General features: G+C 38.3%; 1 protein-coding gene across 4 annotated transcripts in view; it reads right to left on the reverse strand.

The window, feature by feature from the left end:
- The window catches only part of LOC149818818 (U5 small nuclear ribonucleoprotein helicase), a 264,200-nt gene that overhangs the window by 20,270 nt on the left and 216,947 nt on the right, over nucleotides 1–26,983 (reverse strand). For all 4 annotated transcript variants that reach the window (XM_089985540.1, XM_089985539.1, XM_089985538.1 and 1 more), the window contains 6 exons: nucleotides 26,016–26,083; nucleotides 25,773–25,938; nucleotides 25,616–25,678; nucleotides 9,513–9,608; nucleotides 9,214–9,381; nucleotides 8,838–9,008 (listed from right to left, as the gene is read on the reverse strand). In XM_089985540.1, the coding sequence (XP_089841666.1) occupies nucleotides 8,838–9,008; nucleotides 9,214–9,381; nucleotides 9,513–9,608; nucleotides 25,616–25,678; nucleotides 25,773–25,938; nucleotides 26,016–26,083 (732 nt within the window). The remainder of the gene's footprint in view (nucleotides 1–8,837; nucleotides 9,009–9,213; nucleotides 9,382–9,512; nucleotides 9,609–25,615; nucleotides 25,679–25,772; nucleotides 25,939–26,015; nucleotides 26,084–26,983) is intronic.

A 26,983-nucleotide genomic window follows, 5' to 3' on the forward strand; every position in this document is an offset into this window, starting at 1 on the left:
AGATTGTCACTTTTACAGCTCATACGACGGATCCCGCTCGAACTCCGCGGCCCGAGCCGTCAATCGTTTACACCCGCAGACGCCGGCAAGCTTACAACTCTCCAAGGTAGGGGGAAGATTGCACGGAGGACTTGAACAATTGAATTGAGTTCAATTAACAAAAAAGGACAATTAAATAAATATACATACAAATATATATTTATACGAGTACACATTTAACTCAAGGACGCAGTTTCACGATCCTTGACCAGGTGACCCGTCTAGAGCGGTAGAATCTATGTGAGAATGTACATTGTCTACGAGCAGGTAGCCGCAAAGATGGTGAACTCCTGTGAGGAAGTGTACGGTCCAAGACCAGGTATACCATCTAGGGCGGTAATTCCTTGTGAGGTTGTACCTTTTCAAGTTTTGGGAACCGGCTACAGTGGTAGATTCTCTGTGAGGAGGTACACTGTCCACGAACAGGTAGCCGCAAAGGCGGTGAACTCATGTGAGGAAGTGTATGGTCCAAGACCAGGTATACCATCTATGGCGATTTTCCTTGTAAGGTATATTTCTCGGACCGAGCGATCCGACGTGGATCTTGTGTTTTTGCTTACCATAAAAAGTTATGGTGAGCTGTGATGATCTTCTAAGATTGTTTGAGACAGCCAATTATGAATCTATAGTTTTGGCTTTCTGTTTTAGCATGATTACATGTTGAACCCTGATGTGAGAATCAGATCTTTAGCGATTTTAGATCATGATCATGTTTTGGACCTTCTATAGAAGGGTGGGTTTTTTCTAAAAGTATGACGCCTTAAGTGAGTCATAACATGTGTCAGTTGGCCGCGTAAGGCCTTGAGAGATAATTAATTAAGGTTGTTCAGGACAAAGAGTTTGTTAGAAATAGTGAGAGCGACAAACGATAACCGGATAATGATTAAATGCAGAGACCCCGTTCTAGGAACAAGAACAAGCTTATTGCGTGGTAGTTCACAGCTTACGATCAAATGAATCATCTTGCTACGTTTTGATAGTTGCACTGCTTACTTGCTTTGAACTGCTTACTTGCTTGCACCGCTTACCCGCTTGCACTACTTACCCGTTTGCACTGCTTAACTGTTTAACTGCATATCTGCTTTAAACTGCTTAGCATACTGAATTAAATGTACTTAATTCAGTTTCCTGCAGTCACTCTTGTGCACCTACTAGTTTTTCGCGAAACTAACCCATTCTATGGGTACAGGTGATGATTAAGTACACCACAGGCGATGGCGCGATGACAAGATGGCTTCAAGACTTCTTCTACGTGCTCTTAGCTCACGTCCTAGATGTTTTTGGGTTTTGTCACGGATTTTCCTTTGGATATCCAAATTTTGTAAGTTTTGGTTCTTTTAGCTAACGTGCCCAAAGTTGTCAGCTTGTCTTTCTGAATTTAATAAAAGAATAGTCTTCCGCTGATTTCATACACAAACGCTGAAGGAAAGAGATTTTTTCTAATCTCTTACATGTTTTCTGAAAGGTTCGCAAGTTTAAAATTTTGGGGCGTTACAACTTGTGTGCGTGGGGTGTCCCTTGTATCCCCGACATTAGATGTGGAGGTCTAATGTTTCAATGGATGGTGTTGTTTCCTGATATCGGTCGAGGGCTAAGTTTAGAACCCAGTAATAAATTACAAATTGTGTGCTAAGCTACCCAGGAAACCTAACTTTACCTCGGGGATTGTAACGTTTGGTGTATTCACGGGCAACGGTAATTAAAAAGAGGAAACTTAAATTTGTATGCATTTAATAGATCATGCATATAGAAAAGAAAAACTTAAATTAAAGATAACAAAGGATTCATGCATTGCACATAGATCATGCATTTTCCTGCGATGCATTAGAACATGCACATTTTACTTATTCTCTCAATCATTATATGATGATGAGTGTATGTTAATTACTTTCTAATACATGCCGAAAGTCTTGACCACTTAGTTCTTGTTATATGCTACTGCTTTACTGTTCTTTCCTGCTTAGGATATGTAACCTGTTGCATGTGTGATTATTTAAATGCTGCAAATTGTTATATCTGCACTCACTCAAACTATTACATGAAATCTTATCTATATTCTTTGTCTCATTTGGTTTCACTAGAAGTAGCGGTGCTCAGAATTTCGGTTCTGACACCCTACTTTATTGTTTTTTCACAGGAACAGGTGATCAGTAAAGTTGACAGCTACTGGGAGGGCATGAGAGTCACACTTGGTTCTTGACAACTTTACTAGTGGACATAGTGACTATTTCTTTTAGTTTTGCTGTTTCCTTCAGTTCTTTTATTTCAGTCAGTTACTACTTTATTTCCAGTAGAGTATGACAATGTTTCTGGAATTGATTCTTGATTCATAAATAAAGAGGTTTTCTTTGATTCTTATGGATGATAATTGTAAGTCCCTTTGTGGTGTCTGGCTTATCCAGTTGGAATTGGAACTGTGAGGACCCCGTGTCTCTGGGAAGTTTTCCGCATTGTTTAAAAAAAAAATCCGCATTTTCACGGGGTATGAGTGTGAAATTGTCTACGAAGAGACAATACACATACAAGCATAAATACTTTATAGAAGAAGTGCACGAAAGCACTCACACAACACTTGAACAAAATACGCAAAAAGTGTATAAATAATAAACATGCAATAATGCATGTATTTCATAAAATGGAAGCAAATGCTTGAGACTCTCAAGCTTATTTTACAACAAGGGGGAACACCCCTATTTATACAAGAGAGAAGAGGTGCAAGAGGGGGCTCCCCAAAGGAGTCGTTGGGGAGCTCCCAACGGTCACAATTGTGACCGTTGGGGGGCCCCCAACGACTCTATTGGGGAGACCCCCAATGCACCTTTTTGATAATGCAAAAAGGAAAAAATAAAAGGGAAAAAATACAGCATATTCCAAATGGAATATGCGCAAAATGTAAAAAGACAGAAATACCCTTTTTGGGTAAAAGAGAAAAAAGGTGAAAAAGGAAAAAATATATAAATATATATACTTACATATAGAGATACGTATACATATAATATATGTATACGTATCTCTATGTATATAAGTATATATATTTATACTTACAATAATGTTTTTGAGTATACATTTTAACACCCCCCCTCAAACTTACGGTGTGATAACTGCAAGTTTGTCAAGAAGGAAATGAAATCTTGGCGAACAAAGAGCTTTTGTGAAGAAGTCCGCAAGTTGATACTCAAATGTCACATATGGTAAATCAATGACCTTCTTCAAGTATTCTTCCCTGACATAATGGCAGTCCATGTCTATATGCTTTGTTCGCTCGTGAAAAGTGTGGTTTTTGGCAATATAGATTGCACTTTTGTTGTCACAGCACAACTTTGTTGGTTCTCTGATAGGCACTCCCATATCTTCCAAAAGGAGTCGAATCCATACAATTTCCATGGTAGTGGATGCCATGGCTATGTATTCGGCTTCAGTGGATGACAGAGAGACCTTCTGTTGCTTTTTACATCGCCATGAAATCAAAGATTCACCTAAGAAAACACAAAAACCAGTGGTGGAGTGACGATTACTAGGGTCACCTCCCCAATCTGAGTTAGTATAAGCAAGTAATTTTAAATCAGAAGAAGAAGATAGAAATACTCCTTTATTTACTGTGCCCTTCAAGTATCTGATGATGCGAAGAACAACACTCATATGAACGGTTGTGGGAGCGTGCTGAAAGTGACTGGCGATGTGTATAGCATGTGACAAATCAGGTCGAGTAATACTAAGATACATTAAAGAACCTACCAACTGCCTGTAAGGGGTAGGATCGGTTAAGGGAACACCATCGTTAATCTTCATTTTTGCTCCCACAACTTCAGGAGTTTCGCATACTTTGTCATCAGAAATCCCGGATCTGTCAATAATCTCACAAGCAAGTTTAGACTGAGATAGAAAATAACCACGTTGTGAATAGGAAACCTCAATTCCAAGAAAATATGTCAGAAAACCCAAGTCTGACATCTAAAATTTTGAAGTCAAGACGGACTTAATACCCTTGACTCCTTGAACATCATCACCTGTAATTAACATGTCATCAACATAGAGTAATAATATGACAATCCCTGCATTAGATTTTCTAGTAAATAGAGCAGTGTCAGTATAACATGAGGAAAAACCATTTTCCAACATTACACTGGTAAATCTGTCATACCAGGCTTTGAGAGCCTGTTTCAAACCATAGAGGGCCTTTCGAAGACGAAAAACTTTATCTTTAGGAATCTTCATGCCTGATGGGGCATCCATATATACTTCTTCGTTAAGATCACCATTTAAAAAAGCATTTTTCACATCCATTTGAAAAATGTTCCAATTTTTAATAGATGCAATAGTAATAAGACATCTAACTGTAACCATTCGGGCTACAGGAGCAAAAGTTTCTTCATAATCAATTCCATACTCTTGCCCATACCCTTTTGCAACTAAGCGAGCTTTATACCTTTCCAGGGATCCGTCGCTTTTAGTTTTAACCTTAAAAACCAATTAACAACCTATAGTTTTCTTTCCTATGGGTAGAGTTTGAAAATCCCAAGTTTCAGCCCTTTTGAGAGCATTAAGTTCATTTTGCATGGCTTCTTGCCATTCTATACATTTTTTAGCTTTTTCAAAATTCCTTGGCTCAAAATAAGAGTGAATGGCACTAAGACAAGCCCTATACCGGGGTGAAAAAGAATCAAAAGAGACAAAACGAGTTGGCGGTCTCCTATTTCTCTCAGATCTTCGGTGCTCGAGAGTAGGAACAAGCTCACTATATTGGTCAATGACACTTCTAAAGGTGTCTTGGTTTCTACGAGAGTAGGTTATCGGATCACTTGAAATCCTGTTTTCTTGATCATTGAGAGGGTTATGTTCTTCAACATCACCATCATTTTCCTCATCGTGGTTTGATAATACATTATTACTAGCCAATAAATAAAAAAGGAATGAGTAATCAAAATTTTCTTGTTGAGAAACATTTTTTTCAAATCCACTCTCATTTTCTAAAAATGTTACATTTCTAGAAACATATAACTTATCATCTCGAATATCATAGCAACGAAACCCTTTTTGAGTTTCGGAATACCCAAGAAAGGCGCAGGGGATAGCTTTGGGAGAGAGCTTGTCATTTTTATCCTTTAGTATAAAACATTTACACCCAAAAACACGTAACCTATTATAATCAGGTTCAAGCTTATATAAGATCTCAAAAGGAGATATTTTTCCTAATATCCTAGATGGTAAGCGATTTATCAGATAAACAGAAGCGAGAGCTGCTTCAACTCAAAAATTCTTAGGAATGTTTTGAGAAATAAGCAGGGTCCTAGTGGTCTCAATGATGTGCCTATGTTTTCTTTCGGCCAATCCATTCTGTTGAGGGGTTTTAGGACAAGACCTTTGGTGAATAATTCTGTGATCCTCAAGATATATTTTAAATTGGTTGGAGAGATATTCTCCTCTAGAATCACTTCTAAAAATCTTTATATTACTGTTGAATTGATTCTTGATCATTGAGTGAAAGGTTTTAAAACATGTAAAAACTTCATGTTTGTACTTAAGGAAATAGATCCATGAATACCGGGAGAAATCATCCACAAAAATAACATAGTAAGAAAAGCCTCCTTTTGAAACAACAGGTGCGGGTCCCCAAACATCGGAATGAACAATTTCGAAGGTTTTAGATGAGAACATAGTTCTTTGCTCAAAAGGTAAACTTTGCATTTTTCCGAGAATACAATCATTACAGGAAAATGAGCTTTTACATAGATCCTTTGCAAAATATAAATAAGATAACTTGGTGATATTAGGATGACCAAGTCTTTTGTGCCACATGTTTATATCTTTGTTTCGAGCAACATTACAAAAAGATTTTGGAACTTGAAGAGATTCCATATAGTATAAGTCTCCTTTTCTAAAGCCTTCCCCAATCAATTTCCCGGACCGACGATCCTGTATTAAACATTTGTCACATGAAAATTTAATATCGCATCCATGGTCCGAGAGTTGAGAAACAGAGAGAAGGTTTAAGTTAAGTTTAGGTATAAATCTAATTTTTAGAATGGAAAAATCTTGAGTTTCAAAATTACCTATTCCTTTAATTTCAAGAGAGGTTCCATCCGCAGTAGAAACAAAGGATGGAGAAACATTTTTTGAATAATCGAAAAGTGAGAACATGTTTGGGGACATATGAAAAGATGCACCTGAGTCCAAAAGCCAAGAGACTTTACCTGGAATGGAAAAGGTAGACACGGCGACACCGGATGTAGCTCCCTTGAGAAGAGGTTGAAGGGCTTCCACTATTTGATTCAACGAGAGTGACCCACTTGATGATGCCTCTTCCTTTTGTGGTACACCGGTGGTGGCCATAGCGAGAAGCTTCTTCCATTTGGGACATACGGGCTTGATATGCCCCGGTTCCTTACAAAAGTGACAAATAGTCTTGCTATAGTCCTTCTTTCCTCTTTGTCCACCATCTCCTCCTTGATTTTGGAATTTGAAATGAGGAGGACGATAGGTCTTTACATTATTTCCGGGTCTTGACACGATATTGACCTCATTGTTTTCTTCATGATTACAAGGAACCACAAGAACATTTGATCCTTGTTTACATAAATTCATACGAGTCTCCTCACCACTTAATTTGGTGAGAACATCTTCAAGAGAGGGAGGAGTAAATGAGGATAGAAGTGATGACCTTATTTGCTCAAATTCCGGTCTTAATCCATTCAAAAATTTGAAGAACCGATCTTCTTCAAGTTGCTTGTGGCGGAGTTCAATTGCCTCTCCACTCCATTTTTGTTCAAGCATAGAAAGCTCATCCCAAATACAGGAAAGGTCGGCAAAATATTCCCTAATAGACATTTCACCTTGAGTAAGGGAGAGAGCCTTCTTTTGAAGGTAATATTTATGGGATAGATCTCTTGATGTATACATTTTCTCGAGATAATGCCAAGCTTCCGATGCTTTTTTGAACTTGATAATGTTGGCATTAATCTTTGTTTCGACGGATGCGAAGAACCAAGAAAGAATCTTGAAGTTCTTCATTTCCCATTCGTCATGCTTCTTGGAGTATTCTTCAAGAGCTTTGATCCTTTCCTCTCCCTCAAGAATCTTGATTTCACTTCCATCCATTACGGTTATTTTGGGTTCCGGTTCCGGAATTGTGCCTTGCACATAACCCCACAATCCTTTTCCTTTTATGTGAGCCTCTATGTTCCCGACCCAAATGTGATAGTTGGACCCATTCACCATGAAGCCAAGAGCAAAGTGAGACTCTTTGTCACCCATTATTGCGTAAAGAGAAGGAGAAAAAGGGGCGTACCAACACAATGTTGCAACTTCTAGCTTGCACAAGATCCTTCTAAAATATTTGAAAAGCAAGATCCACCACTTCAATCTCTAACGATCCGAAGGCACGGTTTTCGAGGCACTCAAAAAAAGGAGAATCCCACGATCTTCAATCACCAACCTTGCTTTGATACCATGTGAAATTGTCTACGAAGAGACAATACGCATACAAGCATAAATACTTTAAAGAAGAAGTGCACGAAAGCACTCACACAACACTTGAACAAAATATGCAAAAAGCGTATAAATAATAAACATGCAATAATGCATGTATTTCATAAAATGGAAGCAAATGCTTGAGACTCTCAAGCTTATTTTACAACAAGGGGGAACACCCCTATTTATACAAGAGAGAAGAGGTGCAAGAGGGGGCTCCCCAAAGGAGTCGTTGGGGAGCTCCCAACGGTCACAATTGTGACCGTTGCCCCCCCCCCCCCCAAAGACTCTATTGGGGAGACCCCCAATGCACCTTTTTGATAATGCAAAAAGAAAAAAATAAAAGAAAAGAATTACAAAAAATAAAAGAGAAAAAATACAGCATATTCCAAATGGAATATGCGCAAAATGTAAAAGACAGAAATACCCTTTTTGGGTAAAAGAGAAAAAAGATGAAAAAGGGAAAACTATATAAATATATATACTTATATATAGAGATACGTATACATATAATATATGTATACGTATCTCTATGTATATAAGTATATATATTTATACTTACAATAATGTTTTTGAGTATACATTTTAACAATGAGTTGGGGTCGTTACAGAACATGTTCGAACCTATATAAGGCTTCACAAAGATAAGCACTTCATGGCATAGAATATATTAAAAAATTTAAGTGGTCTATATTTCTTGGAGCTTACCACCTTTTCCAACAATAATTGTTTTTGGCACATGAAGAGCATAATTAAAACCATCAAAACAAGAACAAAGGGGAGACTACTCTGTTGTGGAATAGGATTATTCAATGTGGAAAACCATTTTGCAAGCAAGGAACCATATTTCTTTAGAAGAAAACATACAAAAACTTCTAAAATGTTCAAAGAATAAATCATCCTATGTAGGGAATTGACCCCTGGTATTCTAATTGAGAGATGCTTATTCTTCAAGTGTGTTTCTAAACTCCACTCAATAGTGAATATAGATTGTTTCCTGCTTGACTCACAAAGATGACTGGAGCATGTGTTCAGTTCTATAAATTTCATGACATCTGGTACCAGCCGCAGAAAAGTAGCAATCTCTTGAACATATACAGATGTATGATATGCATTCAATCAAGACACATGAAAAGAGTCCAAAATATGAATGCTATCAACCTCAATTCATGTACTAGTAGTTGGAAATGGAAAACAGTTGATCAGTGATATGTGACCCAAAGCTGGACTCATATAATACAAGAAGCTTGTGCAAATTTTTTTGCGTAGTAGCAGAGGCACAAAACAAAACCATATCATTAAGGATCTTTAGCTTGTGGAATGAATATTACTTGATAGAGCTGAACAGCAGGAAAATTGGCAAGCAATTGTTGCAATTTCATCTTTGGAAGTTCTAACAACTGCTGGACATTCTTAATGCCTTTCATGTTGAGGAATCTTAGAAGATCATCATTCATGCATGGAAGCATCAATAATGGAGAATCTCTGTCAAACCATAACCCCTGGGACAAGAAAACTTTAATATCTTAATGGCATACAGAAAGCAAAAGCAAGTCCAGTATTCCAGACAGGTACATGTTGGCACTGCAATTGTTACAGTCCGTAAGCATTCTTCTCTATATTTTGTAATACCATTATGTATCATATCAGAACTGCTGTCACAATTTTATTAAAATTACAGATTATGTAAAATAGAAGGAAACACACCTGCATAACCATCTGCAGAAGATGCATGCATGTAATTGCACTTGAAAGCCATCCACTATTTGCGCATACCTCAATCATTGCTTGGACAATCCTTATGCTTTGATCCAAAACTGATTTTAAGTCCGTGATATAATCAGAGATTGGCAAATCCAATTGCGAAAAATGAGCCTGCAGACAAAAACAATAAATTTAAATGGAAAAAGTAAAGAACCAAATAATCATGGCACCTTCCAAGTAAAATTTAAGGATACACAAAGTGAGGTCAGTCATAATCATTTCATAAGGATCATGTCTTCCACCTGAAAAAGCAAATTTGCTTTGATGTGTGGATCATCAAAAGAATGCTTATCCACAACATATGGAACTTGCTCTGCTAATGCTTCATTGATATTCTCCTGAACATAAACCGCCATACAGTTAACAGAAAAGGTTGAAAACCTAAATAACCAAATAAAAGTAAAGAATTGCAATAAGAACAAGCAAGCATAGGCATCTGGCTGCATAGCCCATCGATATCAGACAAGTCTGCAGCTGAGACAGACTAGGGCCAGCTTTGGGTTGGCCTGTTGAGCCCAACTCAAAAATAATCAAGGAACAATCAGATCTATAGTTTACTAGGTCAGAGCTTGCAGCTGGCACTAAATCCATCTTAAATGCCTAATTCAGAAAATTCCCATCCCGCCCCCCCCCCCCCCCCAAAAAAAAAAGAAAAGGCGATGAGCATTCCTGTGGTCTCCACAAGTTTCCGAAGATAACATTGGGTAGGGTGTTTCCTTCCAAAAAGGATGGTTCTCCCTTAGAAATATTCACCTCTACCAAAGCCAGAAACCAAACATATGAAAACACTCATGGCTCTCTGGCAGAGTTGTTTCTATCAAAGACAAGAATAGTCTCCCAAGAAGAAGACACACAAAAGAGGAGAAAGAAAAAGGCTCTCAAAAAGAGACTTCATTAAGCAAAATAATGGAAAGATACAACTCTTTATTGGGGCCGACCCCCCTATGCTACTAAAAGACAAAAACTGTTGACTCTACTTCTAGATTACAGTAAAGGTACAAAATACCCTTATAAATAATCATATATACACAATGAATGATAGCACATAAGAAAGGAATCATTCCACGTTGGGAGAGAAATGTTCTGAAGTTACATGGTGGAAGACTTTTGGTGAACACATCAACAATTTGATCTTTGGACCCCACATGCATGAGAAAGAATACATTTCCCTTGATTTGAGGATGACACAAACAATGTTGGATCATGATGGTTTTGTTCAAATCCCAGTGATTTTACTGTTGAATTGATTTTTTCAAACCATGCTCTTGGAGCATGTTTGAGACCATACAACACTTTTTTCCTTCAGAATTAGAATATCTTTAAGGAACATATAGACTTCTACTAAGTCTCTATTTAAGAAAGTGTTTTTACATCTAACTGCCATAAACTCCAAGACTTAAGAGAAACAACGAGTAAAGTTTTGTTTCTCATGTGAGCCAGCAGAGCAAATGTGTAAGATCTCGTGTTTTCAGACCTTAGTCACTTCATGAAAAACTTTGAAATTTGGCTAAGTCTGGTAAGAAAATCGTTTGAGGCTCGAGTTTAGACCAAGGTCTTAGAGTTTGGGTTTGACCCAAGTCTCATCATCAGGGTCTAGACAAGCCAATCGATGTGTGGCAAAGAGTTTTAAATTCAACCTTTAAATTCAAGCGAAATTCAAGCGATGTTCGGGTTATTTTCGGGCGAAATTCGGAATTTGATATTCATGTAATATATCGTGGGATGCGTCTCAAAATTCCGAGTGCAATGGTATTTTACTTTTTCAAATCCGAGTTCCGGTTGGCCCAGAAATCACGTTTTTCTAAAATTTTAGCAGTTTGTTGGGACGGATCCGAAATTGGATCGGATTGAATCCAAGGTATAGGATCTAAATTTTTATGGATTTGGGTCCTAGTTAGGTCCTACAAAATCTGGAATGGATATAAGTCTTAATCCAAATCTTGTATGAGTATGGGTTTGGATCTTGGATCCGGATCCGATCCAAAATCCAAGCTTAACATTTTTATGACTTTAAATTCAGTTGGGAGTTTTAAATTGGGGTTATTATTATATAAAAAGTCTCCAAGGTCAACATGACCAATTTTGGGAACTTTTGAGTACCCATTAATAAGTAAATTCAAAAAATTGTATTTATTAAATTAATGATTTTTAGTAATTTCGGGAATAGAGTTAAGAGGGTTTAGGGTTAGCCCTCTTCCCTAATTAAAAAAGGTATTGAGGATTCCATACCTTTTAGGATTAGGAGGTCAAATAGTCAACCAAATGTACATTAGGGAAGGAGTCTAGAATTTGGAAACTCCCTAATGTGGGAGACCCAAATCTGGAAACTCACTAATGAGTTTCCAGCATTAAATAGGAGAAGGAAGGGGGGGCGGCAGCCCTTTTCCTTTCTTTTGGCTGGAGAGAAAAAAAAAATAGGAGAGAGAGAGAGAAAGAGAGAGAGAGAGAGAAGAGAGAGAGAGAGAGAGCAAAGAGGAGTGAAGGAGGTAGAAGAGGAGGTTGGAAGCATTGGAGCTCAGCCACACGCCCCCATAGCCTCTATTCTTTTCTTTTTCCAAAAAGGTACGGGTACTTCTTCTTGAAACAAATGAGAAATAGGGTAAAGATTGGATTTTCCATGCTTCTTTTGATGGAAATCCATAGAGGAACAGTGAACCACGATTTTCACCATTATCCCGTTTCGTATAGGCTGTATTTTTGCTGTTTTAGAGAAATATATATATAGATACATATATATGACATACTAGGGGGCAGATTTCTCAAAAGAGGTGTTTTGCTGCTGTTTTTGACAGCATGCACAGGTCTTGGACCTGTGTACATATTTTGGACCCAGCCGACAGGGTCGGCTGGGCTGGATATCTTTTTTAAAAAAAAAAAAAAAAAGAAAATTTCGGTTTTTGCAAAATAAGTGGTGCTGCTGTTGTTGACAGCATACACAGGTCCAAACTGGACCTGTGTACATGCTGTTGGACCCAGCCGACAGGGTCGGCTGGGGCAGGTGTGTGTTCTCAAAAAAAAAAATCCAGTTTTTGTGGGGTGGGTTTTGCTGTCACCTTTGACAGCCTACACAGGTCCAAACTGGACCTGTGTGTATGCTTTTGGACCCAGCTGACAGGGTCGGCTGGGCTGGGCTGGGTGTTCTTCCCTTGTTCAAAAAAAAAGGAACACATGGTATTTTTTAGTAGGCAGTTGTGCTTAAATAAATTTTTTTATGCTGTTGATTGTTGACAGCATACACAGGCCCACACTGGGCCTGTGTATATGCTGTTAAGCCCAGCCAACAAGGTCGGCTGGGCTGGGCAGGGTTGCAACAAAAACATTTGAAAAAAAAAAAAATTTAGTTTTCTTGTAACAGGTATGCTGTTCTTTTTGACAGCATACACAGGCCCGAACTGGGCCTGCGCACATGCTGGTGGACCCAACCGACAGGGTCGGCTGGGCTGGGCATTGTCCTTTCAACAAAAAAATAAATATAACAAATAAATAAAACAACAAAAACTTTGAAATCTGTTTTTGTGAAGTATCGGCTGTTGGTTTGGCTGGCTGGCAGCCAGCCGAGTGGCTCTCGGCTGACTGCCAGCTGCTGGCCGAACCGACAGGCCCAGCCAAGTGCTTGGCTGGGTGAGTGGATGGTTTTGGCAGGGCTGGGGCAGGCCCAGTCGACCCAGTCAGTGGGTGCTGGCCTGGGCCTTGGCCTTGAGAAAATTTTTGGGTATACTTTATACAGGAAATTTTCTGTACAGGTGGGACTTTTTGACAGCATACATAGGCCCAAGCTGGGCCTGTGGATATTCTGTCAGACCCAGCCGACAGGGTCGGCTGGGTTGGGCTGTTAAATACAAAATTTTTCTCATGTGGATACGGTAACATGCTAGTAACATGAGTGTGTTAAATTAAGAAAACAGAGCCTGTTGTGTGATTAGTAAAGTTTAGAATTTTTAGTCTCTTGAAGCACGATAAACTTTAAGAATGAGTCATGTACTTGAAATTTTGATTTCCATATCTGTTGGAACATGTTTACACATTACTCCATGATAAAGTTTGTTTTGAGTACTTACACATCGATGGATTTGACATGTGTTGTTGCACATACATAAATATATGAATGCTTCTTTGCCCATCTCAACACAAATCATGGTTAAAGGTATATGTAGTAATGATTGCACAAAGATGCTTGCATACTATGCATATGCACGGGGAAAAGGGGCATAACATGGGCAGTTTAATTTGCATACGGGAATGTCATATTTCATGTTCATTATCAATTGGTTAATTTGTTACATATATGACTACACTTTGCAGACATGTTAATACCATTGCATACTTTACATATGATTGTGATTCGTGCATTAGTGCTCCGGTGATCAAATGAATCATCGCGGGTTTGGTAAACCCGAGTTGTGGAAATGTTTCCCTTACTCATTTCAATGCATTGCAAAGATCATGCCTTATTAATATTTCAGTTTTATTGCACTGTTCTATATGTTTCCACAGGCCGGAGTCCTGTGATGGCTCTCGCGAGGTAGATGCGAGCTTTTATCTTTCTTTTTGCATATGATGTTGCAAAACTTAAGAAATTAAATTTAAATAAAAGAATTATAAAGCACAGTGTAATATACCTTCTGGGATCACCCATCCGGAGAATGGGGATCTTAGAAATCCGGTATTGGGGAGACTGTGAGGATACAAAACTCCGTGTGCTTAATTTTGGTCCCCTGAACCCGATATTGAGGTTCCTTCTCCTAGCCACAGTTTTAAGGAGAGTCCGCCACTTTACCCGGGAGTGGTGTGTTTGACACAACTGTTGTTTTTGGTACCAAGGAAGTGGTACTTGTGGGCGTGGGGTGTCCCTTGTGTCCCCAACATTAGATGTGGAGGTCTAATGTTCCGAAGGTGATTCGGTCGAGGGCTAAGTTGGAACCCAGTAATAAAATATAAATTGTGTGCTAAGCTACCCTGGGAACCTAACTTAACCTCGGGGTTTGTACCCGTTTGGTGTATCCGCGGGCAACGGTAATTAAAAAGAGAAACTTAAAGTTGTATGCATTTAATAGGGCATGCATAAGGAAACAAAAGACTTAAATGGAAGATAATAAAATGATTCATGCATTGCATAAAAGACATGCATTTTTCCTGTTATGCATTAGATCATGCATACTTTAATGGTTTCCTTACTCAGTACATGAGGGTAGATGTTGAATGTTAAATTCTTGTTGCATGCTGAAATTTTAGTAGATGCTACTGCTTTACTGTCTTTGCGTGCTTAGCAATTATGATTGTTGCATGATTAAATTCTCAATTGCTATAAACTGTCTTGTATGTATTTCCATTAATTGTTGCATGATATCTCATCTTCATTCTTTATCTCACTTGTTTCATTAAGAAGTAGCTGTGCTCAGGATTTCGATTCTGACACCTTACTTCGTTGGTTTTTCGCAGAAGCAGGTGATCAGTGAAGTCGACAGCTACTGCGAGGGCGCGAGAGTCACAATGAGTTTTGACAGTCTTCTATGTGGACAGAGTGGCTCTTTGTTTTGTTTTTTTTATTTAGTGTTCTTGTTATTTGCTTATTGTCATCAGTAGTTACTTGAGTCAGACACTTTATTTTTGAGATTAGTTTTTCATTCATGAATAAAGGTAATGTTTAGTTATGGATGTTAATTGCAAGTTCCTTTGTGGTTTGTGGCTATCCAGTTGGAATTGGAACTGTGAGGACCCCGGGTCTCTGGGAAGTTTTCTGCACTGTTCTAGGAAAAAAAAAAAAAAATTCCGCATTTTCAAAGGGGTAGAGTTGGGGTCGTTACAAAATGCCTCAACAAAATCAATGACATATTATTGACTATATCCCTTAGCTACCAACCTGGATTTATATCTCTCAATTGAACCATCTGCCTTAGTCTTGATTTTGTACACCCATTAGCACCCCACAATATTTTTTCTTGGTGGTAGTTTTATAAGCTCCCAAGTTTGCATTCTTTCTAGAGCACTTAACTCTTCAGCCATTTTCTTGTCATTCTTCTTTGGGAGAAATTTTTAGCTTCATTGTAATTAGATGGTTCATGATAAGAATGTAGTGCTATTAATCAAGTTCAATAGTTTGGTGACAAGGAGTCTATAATGAAACACAAGTGCACAAGAGAGATGCCACAAAGAGCTATAAGGAGTGCACAATCACACAAGTAATAAGCCACTAACGGGCAAGATACAAAAAGCCACAAAGGGCAAAGGAGAATGCTCACAAGAGGAACAAGAACACATAAAAAATGAATACTGATGTATTGAGAAAATGCTTAGAAAAGCATTGATTACAAGAGGGGAGATTATCCCCTTTTTTATAGACAAAAGAGAACCACTAGAGCCCTTGGGACCACCCCCATCGGCTATAAATATAGCTGTTGGGGATGGCTATAAGAGATAAGGACAATAATGCCCTTAGCTGAAACTAAAATGACACAAAAAAAAGAAAAAGAAAGACTAAAGTGCCCCTAATGGGCACAGTCTACTACAATGTTGTGAAATGACAAAAATACCTCTAATGGGTATTTACCTATTACAACGGTATATATATATATATATCTTAACATCGCCCTTAAACTTATGGTGAGATCACCAAAAGTTTGTTAAGAAGAAAAATAAAACAAGGTGCAGGAAGAGCTTTGGTGAAAAAATCTGCAAGCTGGTACTCCAAAGTGACGTACGGTAACTGAATAGTTCATTTCAGATACTCATCACGTACGTTCATCATGCATATATTTTTACATTTTATTCATACTAGTTTATGCATGATCAGTTGAAAAATCACATTGAAAACTCATTTTTATCGTTATTTTTGAGAAACCGCATTGAAATGAAAAATATCATAAAATCGCTCATTCCAAAGCTTACCCTGCGTTTTTCAATGTTTAATTTTGTTTAGGATTTTTTAATTAGTGTTCTAATTAGCTTAGAAGTGTTTAAGTAGTAATTTATTTGGCTAAGGAAAGGTATTTTTATGAAACACGTTTTTTTTTAGAAGCACTGTTTTGAAAATTGTGAAAATTAAGAGGAGTTTTCTAAAAAAATCATGTAAACCTAATCATCTTAATATAAATACCCCTTTTCCAACCAGATCACACATTTTTCCCTTCTTGAAGTTGACGCGCCCCTTCTGCATCTCTCTTCCCTCTTCTTTTCCTCTCTCTCTATATTGATTTCTTCCCTCTTCTTCCTCTCTTCTTCTTTTCTTCTAGCCCCGATCTTCGCTTGTACCTTCATCCCTCTTTCGTCATAAGGGTGTCTACAACAAGTGGAAAAGTTGTTTCTTCTTCTCAACCCGTCCGTCGAAGGTAAGCCTGTAAAAACCGTAAGTTTTCACTACTAATTCTGTTTATATTACAAAATATTTCAAAATATGCAAATTGGGCCTAGATCCACATTTTGGATCTAGGACCCATAAAGGGGTAATTAGATATAAATGATATCAACCACGATTTAATAATAATAATAATAATAAATAAATAAATAAATAAATAAATAAAAATTTAATTATAAAGCTAATCCAAGGATCCACAGTTGGATCCATGTCGTTTGGGGTCGGTTTTTGGGTCTCGGGTCCGGACCCGAGCCGCGCCCTGTGTAACAAGCACATAGGGGAAAAAAAGGCAACCTGATAAGGGTTGCCCGATAAATCTGAAGCAAAAGAAGAAAGGAGCTAGGGTTCTGAGAGAGAACCCTAACTGAAGTCACATGAAAGAAAGGGAGGGGGGTTTGAAGCGCAGCCACTGGAGGGAAGGAGGCTCCGATTTTGCCAGGCCTTCCCCTTCAAAAAAAGGGTCCCGAGTTGGTCCCTTTTCCCCATTCTCTCTCTCTCTCTCTCTCTCTCTCTCGTTGGCAAGGAGGTGCCGCCGGTCTCATCTCCGGCGATCGGAAGGTAGGAGTGCTTGATCGTGCCCACGTCCTTCTCAGTGAGCAATCGGTTTCGGCAGGACAAACTGCAAGCGGTTGCAGCAACCATCTAACGCCAGGCAAAGGTACAGGTCCCCTCTTGTGAAGATGACTGAGAAATTGAACCCTGGTTCGATTTTATGTTGTTTTTTTCTTTGGATGACATCCTTGGGAAACAGATGGAGTTCATGGTGGATCGATTTTTTTTTTCACGATAAGCTCCACCGATTAGGTGGCTGGGTCATGCCCTACACATCATATATAGCTTTTGACTTGCAGATGGCCACAGGCTTCTGATGATTTTTTTTTATGTGCTACCTTTTACCTAACCCCTAAGTGATAGCAGTGATTAAACTTTCACAGAAGGTTGGCAAAGTTGCCTAACTCTTCAATGTATAAAGGCTGTGTATTTCCTTTGATCATGAAATTGCTTAAACTGATGCCTGAATATACGTAGGTGCTATCCATTTATTGTACAGATTATAGCAGATTTTGATTTTTTGTCCATGTTAAGCTTATACTGTGCTGAAAATTCCTGTTCTGAGTATATCCCCATATCTACATTGGCGCATGTTCTAAATTTTGAATACTCAAACTATTATGTGTTCCAAATCTGAGGGTTAACTCAAGTCAACCGTGATAGTATGAAATTATGCTATGTAGAACTGAGTTAAACTAGACACCCAGCAGAAGGGGAAGTGATGTTCCAAGCACTGAACATCCTAAACAGCATGTCTGCCTACCCCAGTAAATTCCTGGTTTGGATTTGCGGTTGTTGATCCTTCCAGAGTCATGTCTGTTGCTATATTTTATATGTGAGGCTTTGGAAATGAGCCTCTTGCATGGAAAAATCTGAATAATGCTATCCACGTGGCCGAAATGAATAAAAGAAATATGACAAAATAAAACTATAAATAAATAAAAAAATATGTCTGGTAGTAGGGGTCATATCTGTATACTTTAAGACTTGGACGAATGGTAGAGTTTTTCAGCTATGTACATGCTGGAACGAAATTCCACATGCCTATGACTAAATAAGTCTGTATGATTCAATATTCAACTGTAGTGGACTACATGAATATACTGGGAGCAGGTGTGAACTCCGAAACCTGGGGATTTTAAAGCATATGTACAAGTGTTGCGTATCTACTTGCTGATGGTGATTCCATGTAGTAGTTGAAATTATGCATTTACTTTAAGTCTGAATATTGGGTATGAGTATGTATCAAATGTGTACACTAAAGAGAAATCACTTCATTGAAAAGAAACCATTTCATTGACTGTTGAGCATTTACTTAATGTATCCATGCATTGATATGAATACACTTCTTCAAGAAAAGTATGCATATACTAAATGTTTGAGGTTTCACTTACCAGGGGCATGCATAATAAACAATTTTTTTCATGTGCACACACAACCACAGGGAGTATGTCTTGACATGGATACATGTGTATGGATGTAGGAAATGCACATGACAAAAATGTATCTGAGGTGAAAAATTACATGCTTATGATTGACCTTGTTTTGTATGGGTGCACATGCATTTGGCACAATAGTTTGATGTTATATAACACATCACTTTGGTTTTGTTGTGTGATGCATCGATGGCCTAATGAATCATCACCGGCCTCGAGAGCCGTGGACTTGGTTGTTTTCTTATATGTCTAATTGCATCACTTTAACCACACAAGTTGGTAGGGCACACTACTACACTGTTCCCGTTGTCCTCACGGGCTGGAGTCCCGTAAGGGTTTCCGCAAGGGAGGATGCAGGTTTTCACTTTACATTTGCATATGGTGTTGCAAACTTAAAAAATTGACTTTCATAAAAATATGAGAAAAAGAACAGTGTAGCTTATGTTCTAGGATCTCCCATCTGGAGAATGAAGATCTTAGAAATCCGGTCTTGGGGAGACTGTGAGGATACAAAAACTCCGTGTGCTTAAATTTGGTCCCCTGAACCCGATATTGAGGTTCTTTTTCCTGGCCACGGTTTTAGGGAGAGTCTGCCACTTTACCTGGGGGTGGTGTGTTTGTCACAACTGTGATTGTTATGCTACCAAGGAAGTGACACTTGTGGGCGTGGGGTGTCCCTTGTGTCATCGACATTAGATGTGGAGGTCTAATGTTCCGAAAGTGATTCAGTCAAGGGCTAAGTTGGAACCCAGTAATAAAATACAAATTGTGTGCTAAGCTACCCTGGGAACCTAATTTGACCTCGGAGATTTTACCCTTTTGGTGTATCCGCGGGCGATGAAAATTAAAAAGAGGAACTTAAATTTGTATGCATTTAATAGGGCATGCATATGGAAACATCAACTTAAATGGAAGACACTAAGGTATTCATACATTGCATATAAATCATGCATAATTTTGCTATGCATTAGGACATACATAATTTACTTCTTTCCTTAAATGATAAATGTTGTTGGTTGGATGATGGTTAATTTTTAAATGCATGTAGAATACCTTGCCTACTTAGATTGATATACCTGCTGTCGATTAAGGTTCTTGTATACTTAATAAATGTGATATAAATGCTTAAATCAGATTAGGAAATTGTCACAATTGCCTTCCTCTGAAAGGTTGCATAAAATTGATCTTGTGTTCTTTATGTTCTCTTATTTTTCATTAGAGGGATCTGTACGCAGAATTCTTCGGATTTCTGACCCTCTTCTTTTATGGTTTTTCACAGGAGCAGGAAATCAGTGAAGAGGCTGGTGTCTGGGAAAGTCACGGGTGCCACACACTTGCTAGATAGATCACAGATAGACAACATGACTCTACTTTTATTTCCTTTTTTGTTTATTTAATGGATGTTGCACTCTAAATAATTCATTATGCAAGTGTCTCTAGACATGTTTATCAGTTTTTCAATAAATAAATAATGATTTGATTTTGGTATGGAAGATAAGTGTAAGCTCTATTGTGGTGTGTGGTTATCCAGTGGTGAGTGGAACTGTAAAGGCCCCAGATCTCTGAGAATATTTTCACATCTTGTTTAAAAAAAAAAATTCTGCATTTTCAAGGAGCATGAGTTGGGGTCGTTACAAAGCCGAAAGGTAAACCTCTTCTCCCCCTTCTCTTTAGTTAGTTCAGAATCATTGCATGCATTATAATTTACTTTCAGCATCACTATATCATATAGAGTAATCTGAATTTTATATTTTTGTTTCAGCATATTAGAGTAGAGCATATGCATCGTAAAAAGTAGTTTTGACGATTTTTCTTATCATAAATCAGTTCTTGTTTGATTATTTTACTTAGTATAGATTCAAATCTAATTTCCTGCAATAATTAGTTTGTAGAACATTGCTTGTTGTAGTTTAGTTTTCTTTGTGTAATTTCGGTCTTGATTGAATCACGCATAGCTACAGCAACACACGATCGGCAGGCCCGTGTAGATGCAAGACACATGCGAGCCCACGTGTTCATAAGTCTCGGATTGAAACCGCAACAATAAACAAGCTGCGTGAATTTTTTAGCACGCCGGTCGTGCATCATTGCAGATCTACATTAAATTGCATCTTTCCAGGTTGCTTTAGTCATGATCCAGTCCGTCAATCTGCAGCTTGCTGGAGCCTGCATAGTTCCGCTGCGAAATAGATTTTTTTTTTTGTCCAGCAGACCGCAGATAATTTGCATACCAGCGTGAGGGCTAGTACAACGTTTCACGCTGTATTTTTTTTTTTTTTTTGGAAGTTAATGTCTATCACGATCCAGTGTGATCAGCGTCAATACCAGTCCTTCTTTAGTGCGTGATTCAATTCAGTCCATTAGTTAAAAGTGTTTTGATTTAGTTGCAATTCTTTTAGTTAGGATTAATTTAATCGGCTTTGTAGTTAGTTAGATTTAGCTAGTTTAGTTTACGTTTTGTTTTATTTATTAGTAACAATTCAGCATTAAGTGATTAGCATTGTTAATTTGGTTTTTAATTAATTAATGAGGTTAGATGTTTTTGTTTCATAGTTTCGTTTATTAGTTAATTATAGATAACGATTTTCTTGTAGTTAAATTTTTTTAGTTCATTGCTTGGCTAGATTTAATTAGCTTGTAAGGTTAATTAATTTCGACTTAACGTCCTTGTTTTTTACTTAGTCAATCAGTTTGTTATATTTTAATTTAGTTGTTACAAGTTAGTTATGTTGTTTTGTCTTTTAGTGTAGTTTGTCATTTTATGTTAGTTCAATTCATGTTTTTGTGATTTTTGTTCATAGTAACCTTAGATTCTTGTGTAGCTTTCTTTCACGTTTTGTGTTTTGTGGTTTTTGTTTTGCAGGAAAGCGTTTGATTGTGTGGTGAGCCCCAAAACGAGCCCTCCGAGGTCCCGAAAAGGTCCTCCCAAGGAGCGCTTAAGGATCAGTAAAAGAGAAGTAGAAAGATCACAACTACCAAATAAGGGACTAGGAGCTTAGAGCACTGAAGACTTTTCCTAATTATTTTAGCTTAGGCTTTTATTTTATTTGATTCAATTCAATTTGGGTTTGTAATAAGGCACTTATTATTATTATTTCTATTTGTCGAAGCCCTCCACAGATGGCCACACTTTCTTGTTTAGATTAATTAATTAATTGTTTCTATGTTATTTGGCAATAAAGAGTAGCTTAGTTATTTATGGAATACAAAGTATTTTTCCCATTCCCTAGGATCGACCCGAACTCCACCACTCGAGCGAGCCGGTTTTTATTATTTGGTGTCTGGCTTTCACACTGTTTTTATTAAAAATATTGTTTTAAAAATCGATTTCATAAAACTCACACCATACGTAATGGCAGTCCATCTCAATGTGCCTTGTTCTTTCATGGAAGATTTAGTTACTCAAAATGTCAATTGTACTTTTGTTGTCACAACACATCTTCGAGGGTTTGGAAATGGAAACTCCCATAAACCAGTAGTTAATATTCTATCATTTGGATTACCACCCCAATCAGCATCAGTGTAAGTAATTAAATTTAAAGATGCAGATGCGGATAACAAAATCCGCTTCAAGATTGTGTTTTTAATATATCGAATAATCCTTATAATTGCGCCCATGTGTACTGTGGTGGGAGCATGCTGAAACTGACTTGCTGCATAGACCACACGAGTGATATCATGTCGGGTGATAGAAAGGTAGGTGGGATATTCAATCAATTGGCAATAAGGAGTAGGATTTTCGAGCAGTACGCCATCTTCAAGTCTTAATTTGACATTTATGACTTCTGGGGTCTCCACCCTCTTTTCATCAGAAATTCCTAACCTAGCACATATGTTAGCAACCAATTTCAAGTAGGAGAGTATATATCCTCTGGGTGAGTATGCAACTTCAATCCTCAAAAAATATCTTAAAAACCAAGTCAGACATATCAAAATTTTTCTTTAAAACAAATTTAATTTCAATAACTCCTTTGTCATTTCCTGTAATGATCATGTCATCAACATATAGTATAAGTATCACAATATTAGTACATGTTTTCTTGACAAAGATAGCAATGTCAGTATAACAAGAAATAAATCTCAAATCAATCATAACATTACTAAATTTATCATAACAAGCCATACGAGCTTGTTTAAGACCATACAAGGCCTTTTTAAGTTTTTGAATTTTACCATTAATACCAACTCCCAACGGAGGGATCCATTTAAACTTTCTCACAAAGTTCTTCATTTAGAAAGACATTCTTAACATCTAGTTGATAAATTGGCGATTATTGGATAGAAGCAATGGAAATTAAGGTTCGGTCACTAGTCATCTTAGCGACAGAGGCAAAGGTTTTCTCATAATCTACTCCATATTCTTGAGCATGCACTTTAGCAACCAATATTGCTTTATACCTTTCTAAAGATCTGTCACTTTTGGTCTTGAATTTAAATACCCACCTACATCCTATAGGTTTCTTGCCTAGAAGAAGATTAACTATTTCCCAAGTGTTGGCTTTCCTAAGAGCATCAAGCTTCATTTCCATTGCTTCAATGCAATGAGGGTATTGTTGGCATCTTTATAATAAATATGGTCCATAATAAGAGTGAAGAGTTATCAAACATGTTCTAAAATTGGGAGAAAATGAATCATAAAATACAAATCTATGGACATGTCACCCTATAGGTTGAGCTCGTAAGAACCCACCCGCTGATGGTAAGGCACAGGAGGTGCAGAACAAGAAGCAGAAGACCCAGCAGGGGAACCACTAGAACCGTCATCAACAAAAGCAGGGGAAGGCACAACAGACATGCAGGAGGTGCAACAAGAGTCATCCCTTTAGTTCTTGTCCTCTCTTCAAGGAGCTCTGCTATCAATGCAAGCAGTCCGAACATGTTGCACAATACTGCCCGAATAAGCTAGGAACCCAAAGCAGCCAGCAGCAACACCAACAGACACAGCAGCAGTAGAGGCCTCAGTAGCAACAGGCGCAGAGGAAAACCAATGGACGGGTGTATGCTGCTACAACCATGGAGCAGAACAATCAGACTGATCTGATCGAAGGTATTATTGTAGTTATTGATCACCTTGCTTGTGTCATGTTTGATTCGGGAGCAACCCACTCTTTTATATCTTCTTCTTTTGTTAGATTGTTTGACATTGCACAATCTAGCTTAGAGAATGCACTAGATGTTATGTCTCTGATGGGTGTGTCTACTCGATGTGCGAAGTATATCCCTCTAGTTCAAGTAGTTATAGAGGGACACGAGTTGTCAGCCGATCTTGTCATACTCGAGATGACATTCTACAATGTCATTTTGGGCAAGGATTGGCTATCACAACATAGCGTGATACTTCAGTGTCAAGGCAAGAATGTCGGCTTAGAACGACCCAATCAGCATAACAATCTATCAGCATTGGTTGATGGGGTGAAGGGCTTGCGCTAAGTGTCAGCTAAGCCCTCAGTCGTCACATATACATATTCTAAAATACTGGGGTTGCACCTTTCTACTTCGGACTGTGCCCATGACTGAAGTCCCACAATGAACCAGTTGAGCTTGTCCTCATCTGGCATGTTAAGCACATCAAGCATAAGCTTCTGGAACGTTATGACATAGTCCTGCAACAAACCAATATGTTTAAGATCTGTCATCATCATGTAAGTCTGTCTTTGCGCATTCCTCGACATGAAGTAGTTGCGCAGTTCTATTTTAAAGTTGTCAAAGGTGTCTATCACGTATTGACCCCTCTTCATGTCACTACGCTTCCGCATCCACCAAGCGATAGCATCTCCATCCAGTAGGGTTGCTGCAGCCTTAATCCTGAGAACTTCAAGCGTCACGTTTTGAATATCCAAGTAGTCTTCTACTTGGAACAAGAAGTTCTCAATGGCCTTGCTGTCGCGAGAACCATTGAACTTTGCTGGTCTTGGCACATCAATCCTTGATGGCCTCTCACCATTTCCCCCATTTAGGGTCACTGTCCGCTGCAATGTGCGGTTCTTCAACTGAAGCTCCCCTACTTCAGTCTGCAAGTCAACCATTGTTGTCGTCAACGAAGTGACCTGTTCCACCAGTAAGATCACCTGCTCTTGTAGGCTCGCCACCACATCATTCAGTCCACCGAATGATTCAACTGCGCGTGAAATCACTTCTTCGTGCGAAGTCATATCTTTCACCAACCTGTTGACAGTTGCAGCCATCTGCTCTTGGCCCCGAGGTGAACCCATCTCCTCAGCTTCGGCAACTATCTTGCCTTTGGTGTTACCCAAGTTTTGATAGGGCACCACGATGTCTTGCTCACAAATCGTAGCCTGTCGGTGCGTCTGTCGACACCAAGTTCAGAGTCCCTTCCCCAGCATGAGAACATACTCTAGTACCACTTGTCACGAGCCTATTTCCTTCAATAGGCTGGCGTGGCACGACGGTCCTTCCTTACCGCAACAAGCCTACTTGTCGCTCGCTTGCCAGTCGCAGAAGCTTGTAATCAGAGTGCAAGAGAGCAAGAGAGAATGGAGGGAAAAGAATTGCAATCACAATGAGGGTGAACAAAAGAAAGTTCAACGCATGTAATTCATTCACAATTTAGCCCGTAGGCCTCTTACAGTTCAAGTATACGGGCTGCCCCTTCGGGGTATTGATTAACCTAAACTGGGCAGCTTACATCATACTCAATGAAAGCAAAACAGACTCTAGACGCAACTTTACAATGTAAGTCACAAGAGAACAACTATAGTGCTTAAATTTATTAGGAGTTATGTACAGAATCTTCCGCTCTTATCACTACACACAACACATACACAATCCCCATGTCCTAACTTTCAAAAAATTTCATCACCAAACTATGTCTGCACAAGCACAGTGCTGCACCCATCCCATATCCTGGTACCCATTACAAGAATGTGCTCACAAGGGTCCATTCAGAACATAATGAAATAACAATGATATTGAAAGTTGTTAGTGGAGTAAACTAAAAACAAAATCATGCTGACCAGCAGAAGAATTGTAATATGACAAAAATTACCTCATTATGCCTCACTGGAAGCTCGTCATATTCTGTAGCACCAGAAAGAATGTGCAAGAAAACCTGCATGTTGAGAGTGACAACATAAAAGATAGCTCAAAATTTTCCAAAAACTATCACAAATAAAAGTATAAATCCTGGACACAATGGAACGTACTTCAAGAGAAGTATCTGGGCCAATATTTGACCCAAACATTGATACCGTCATATAGCTAAGATAATATTGAGATGCTATAGATCCCAGCATCAAAGACTCAACATTGTCTTCATTAATCTTTATGCATCCACTATCTTCTAAATCCTCCAGTGTATTCTGCACTAACCTGTACATCAATGAAGGGGAACAGTGAGAAACAACAAAAAGGGCACCAATCATTTGTTGAGACTCTGCAGTTAATACCTTGATAAGTATGAATTGAGAGTTCTGCAATCAGTGTCATCCAATCCATAGTAGCAAGGGTTCACAACCTAGAAAAATAATCCCCTTTAAACAGATTTTTCAAAGATGAGAAGTAGATTGAAGCATGTAAAATGTTTTGTCCTGTGGAGTAATGGATTACCTAGATGTCACCTAGGAACCTCGAGCAGCCTAGGCTAAATTCTGTCACCTAGAAAAGGGTTCTTAGGCACTTGGCGCAAGGCAAGGAAGATGAGATTGGTGGAAGTGACGATAATTCAGACTTGATACTTTTCTCCATATTTTCACCATTGTGGCATCTTCAATTTTGCTTAGCATTAGACACAGGCTCATTCATAAACACATCTCCAAGTATGAATGGTTTGTCTTTGTTCATATGCATGGGCTTTTGACTTCTTGGATAATGTTACATTGTTGTTTGTAATGTTTCTTGGAAAATGTATGCATTCTTACTATTATTATGTCCAAATGTTACAATTTTATCAACTTCTATCCTTATGTTAAATTTAATATAATATTACAACTTGTTTGTATAATTCAACACAAAAAAAAAAGACAATCTAATAGTGTTTCATAAAAATTCCACTTTTTATTTCAAGATTTAAAGATTAATCTTTATCTTGGTTTCTTAGCGACAGCAAGACCCATCCTGGTGCCTAGAACCTGGCACTTAGGGTCGCCCAGCACCTTTGATTGCATAGATTTTATCTAGCATGAACCATCTGCATTATTGCCATGTTTCATTATGTTACGTGTCTTTTCACTTTGACAATTCTATGTTAAATTTCTTCCAAAGGAGGTTACAAAGAATACTTACTAATCTTCCTAATCGGTGCTTCTAAGATAAATTATGCAGCCAACAAGGGCTCCACATACCTAGCTAGGTAGGCATTCAAGTTGAAGGATGTCACAAGTTCAATACCTGAGATGTGTGTCCCTTGCCTCAAGGC

Source organism: Nuphar pumila, chromosome 13 (genome assembly GCF_984573655.1).
Source record: "Nuphar pumila chromosome 13, dmNupPumi1.hap1.1, whole genome shotgun sequence".
Classification (NCBI taxonomy): Eukaryota; Viridiplantae; Streptophyta; class Magnoliopsida; order Nymphaeales; family Nymphaeaceae; genus Nuphar; species Nuphar pumila.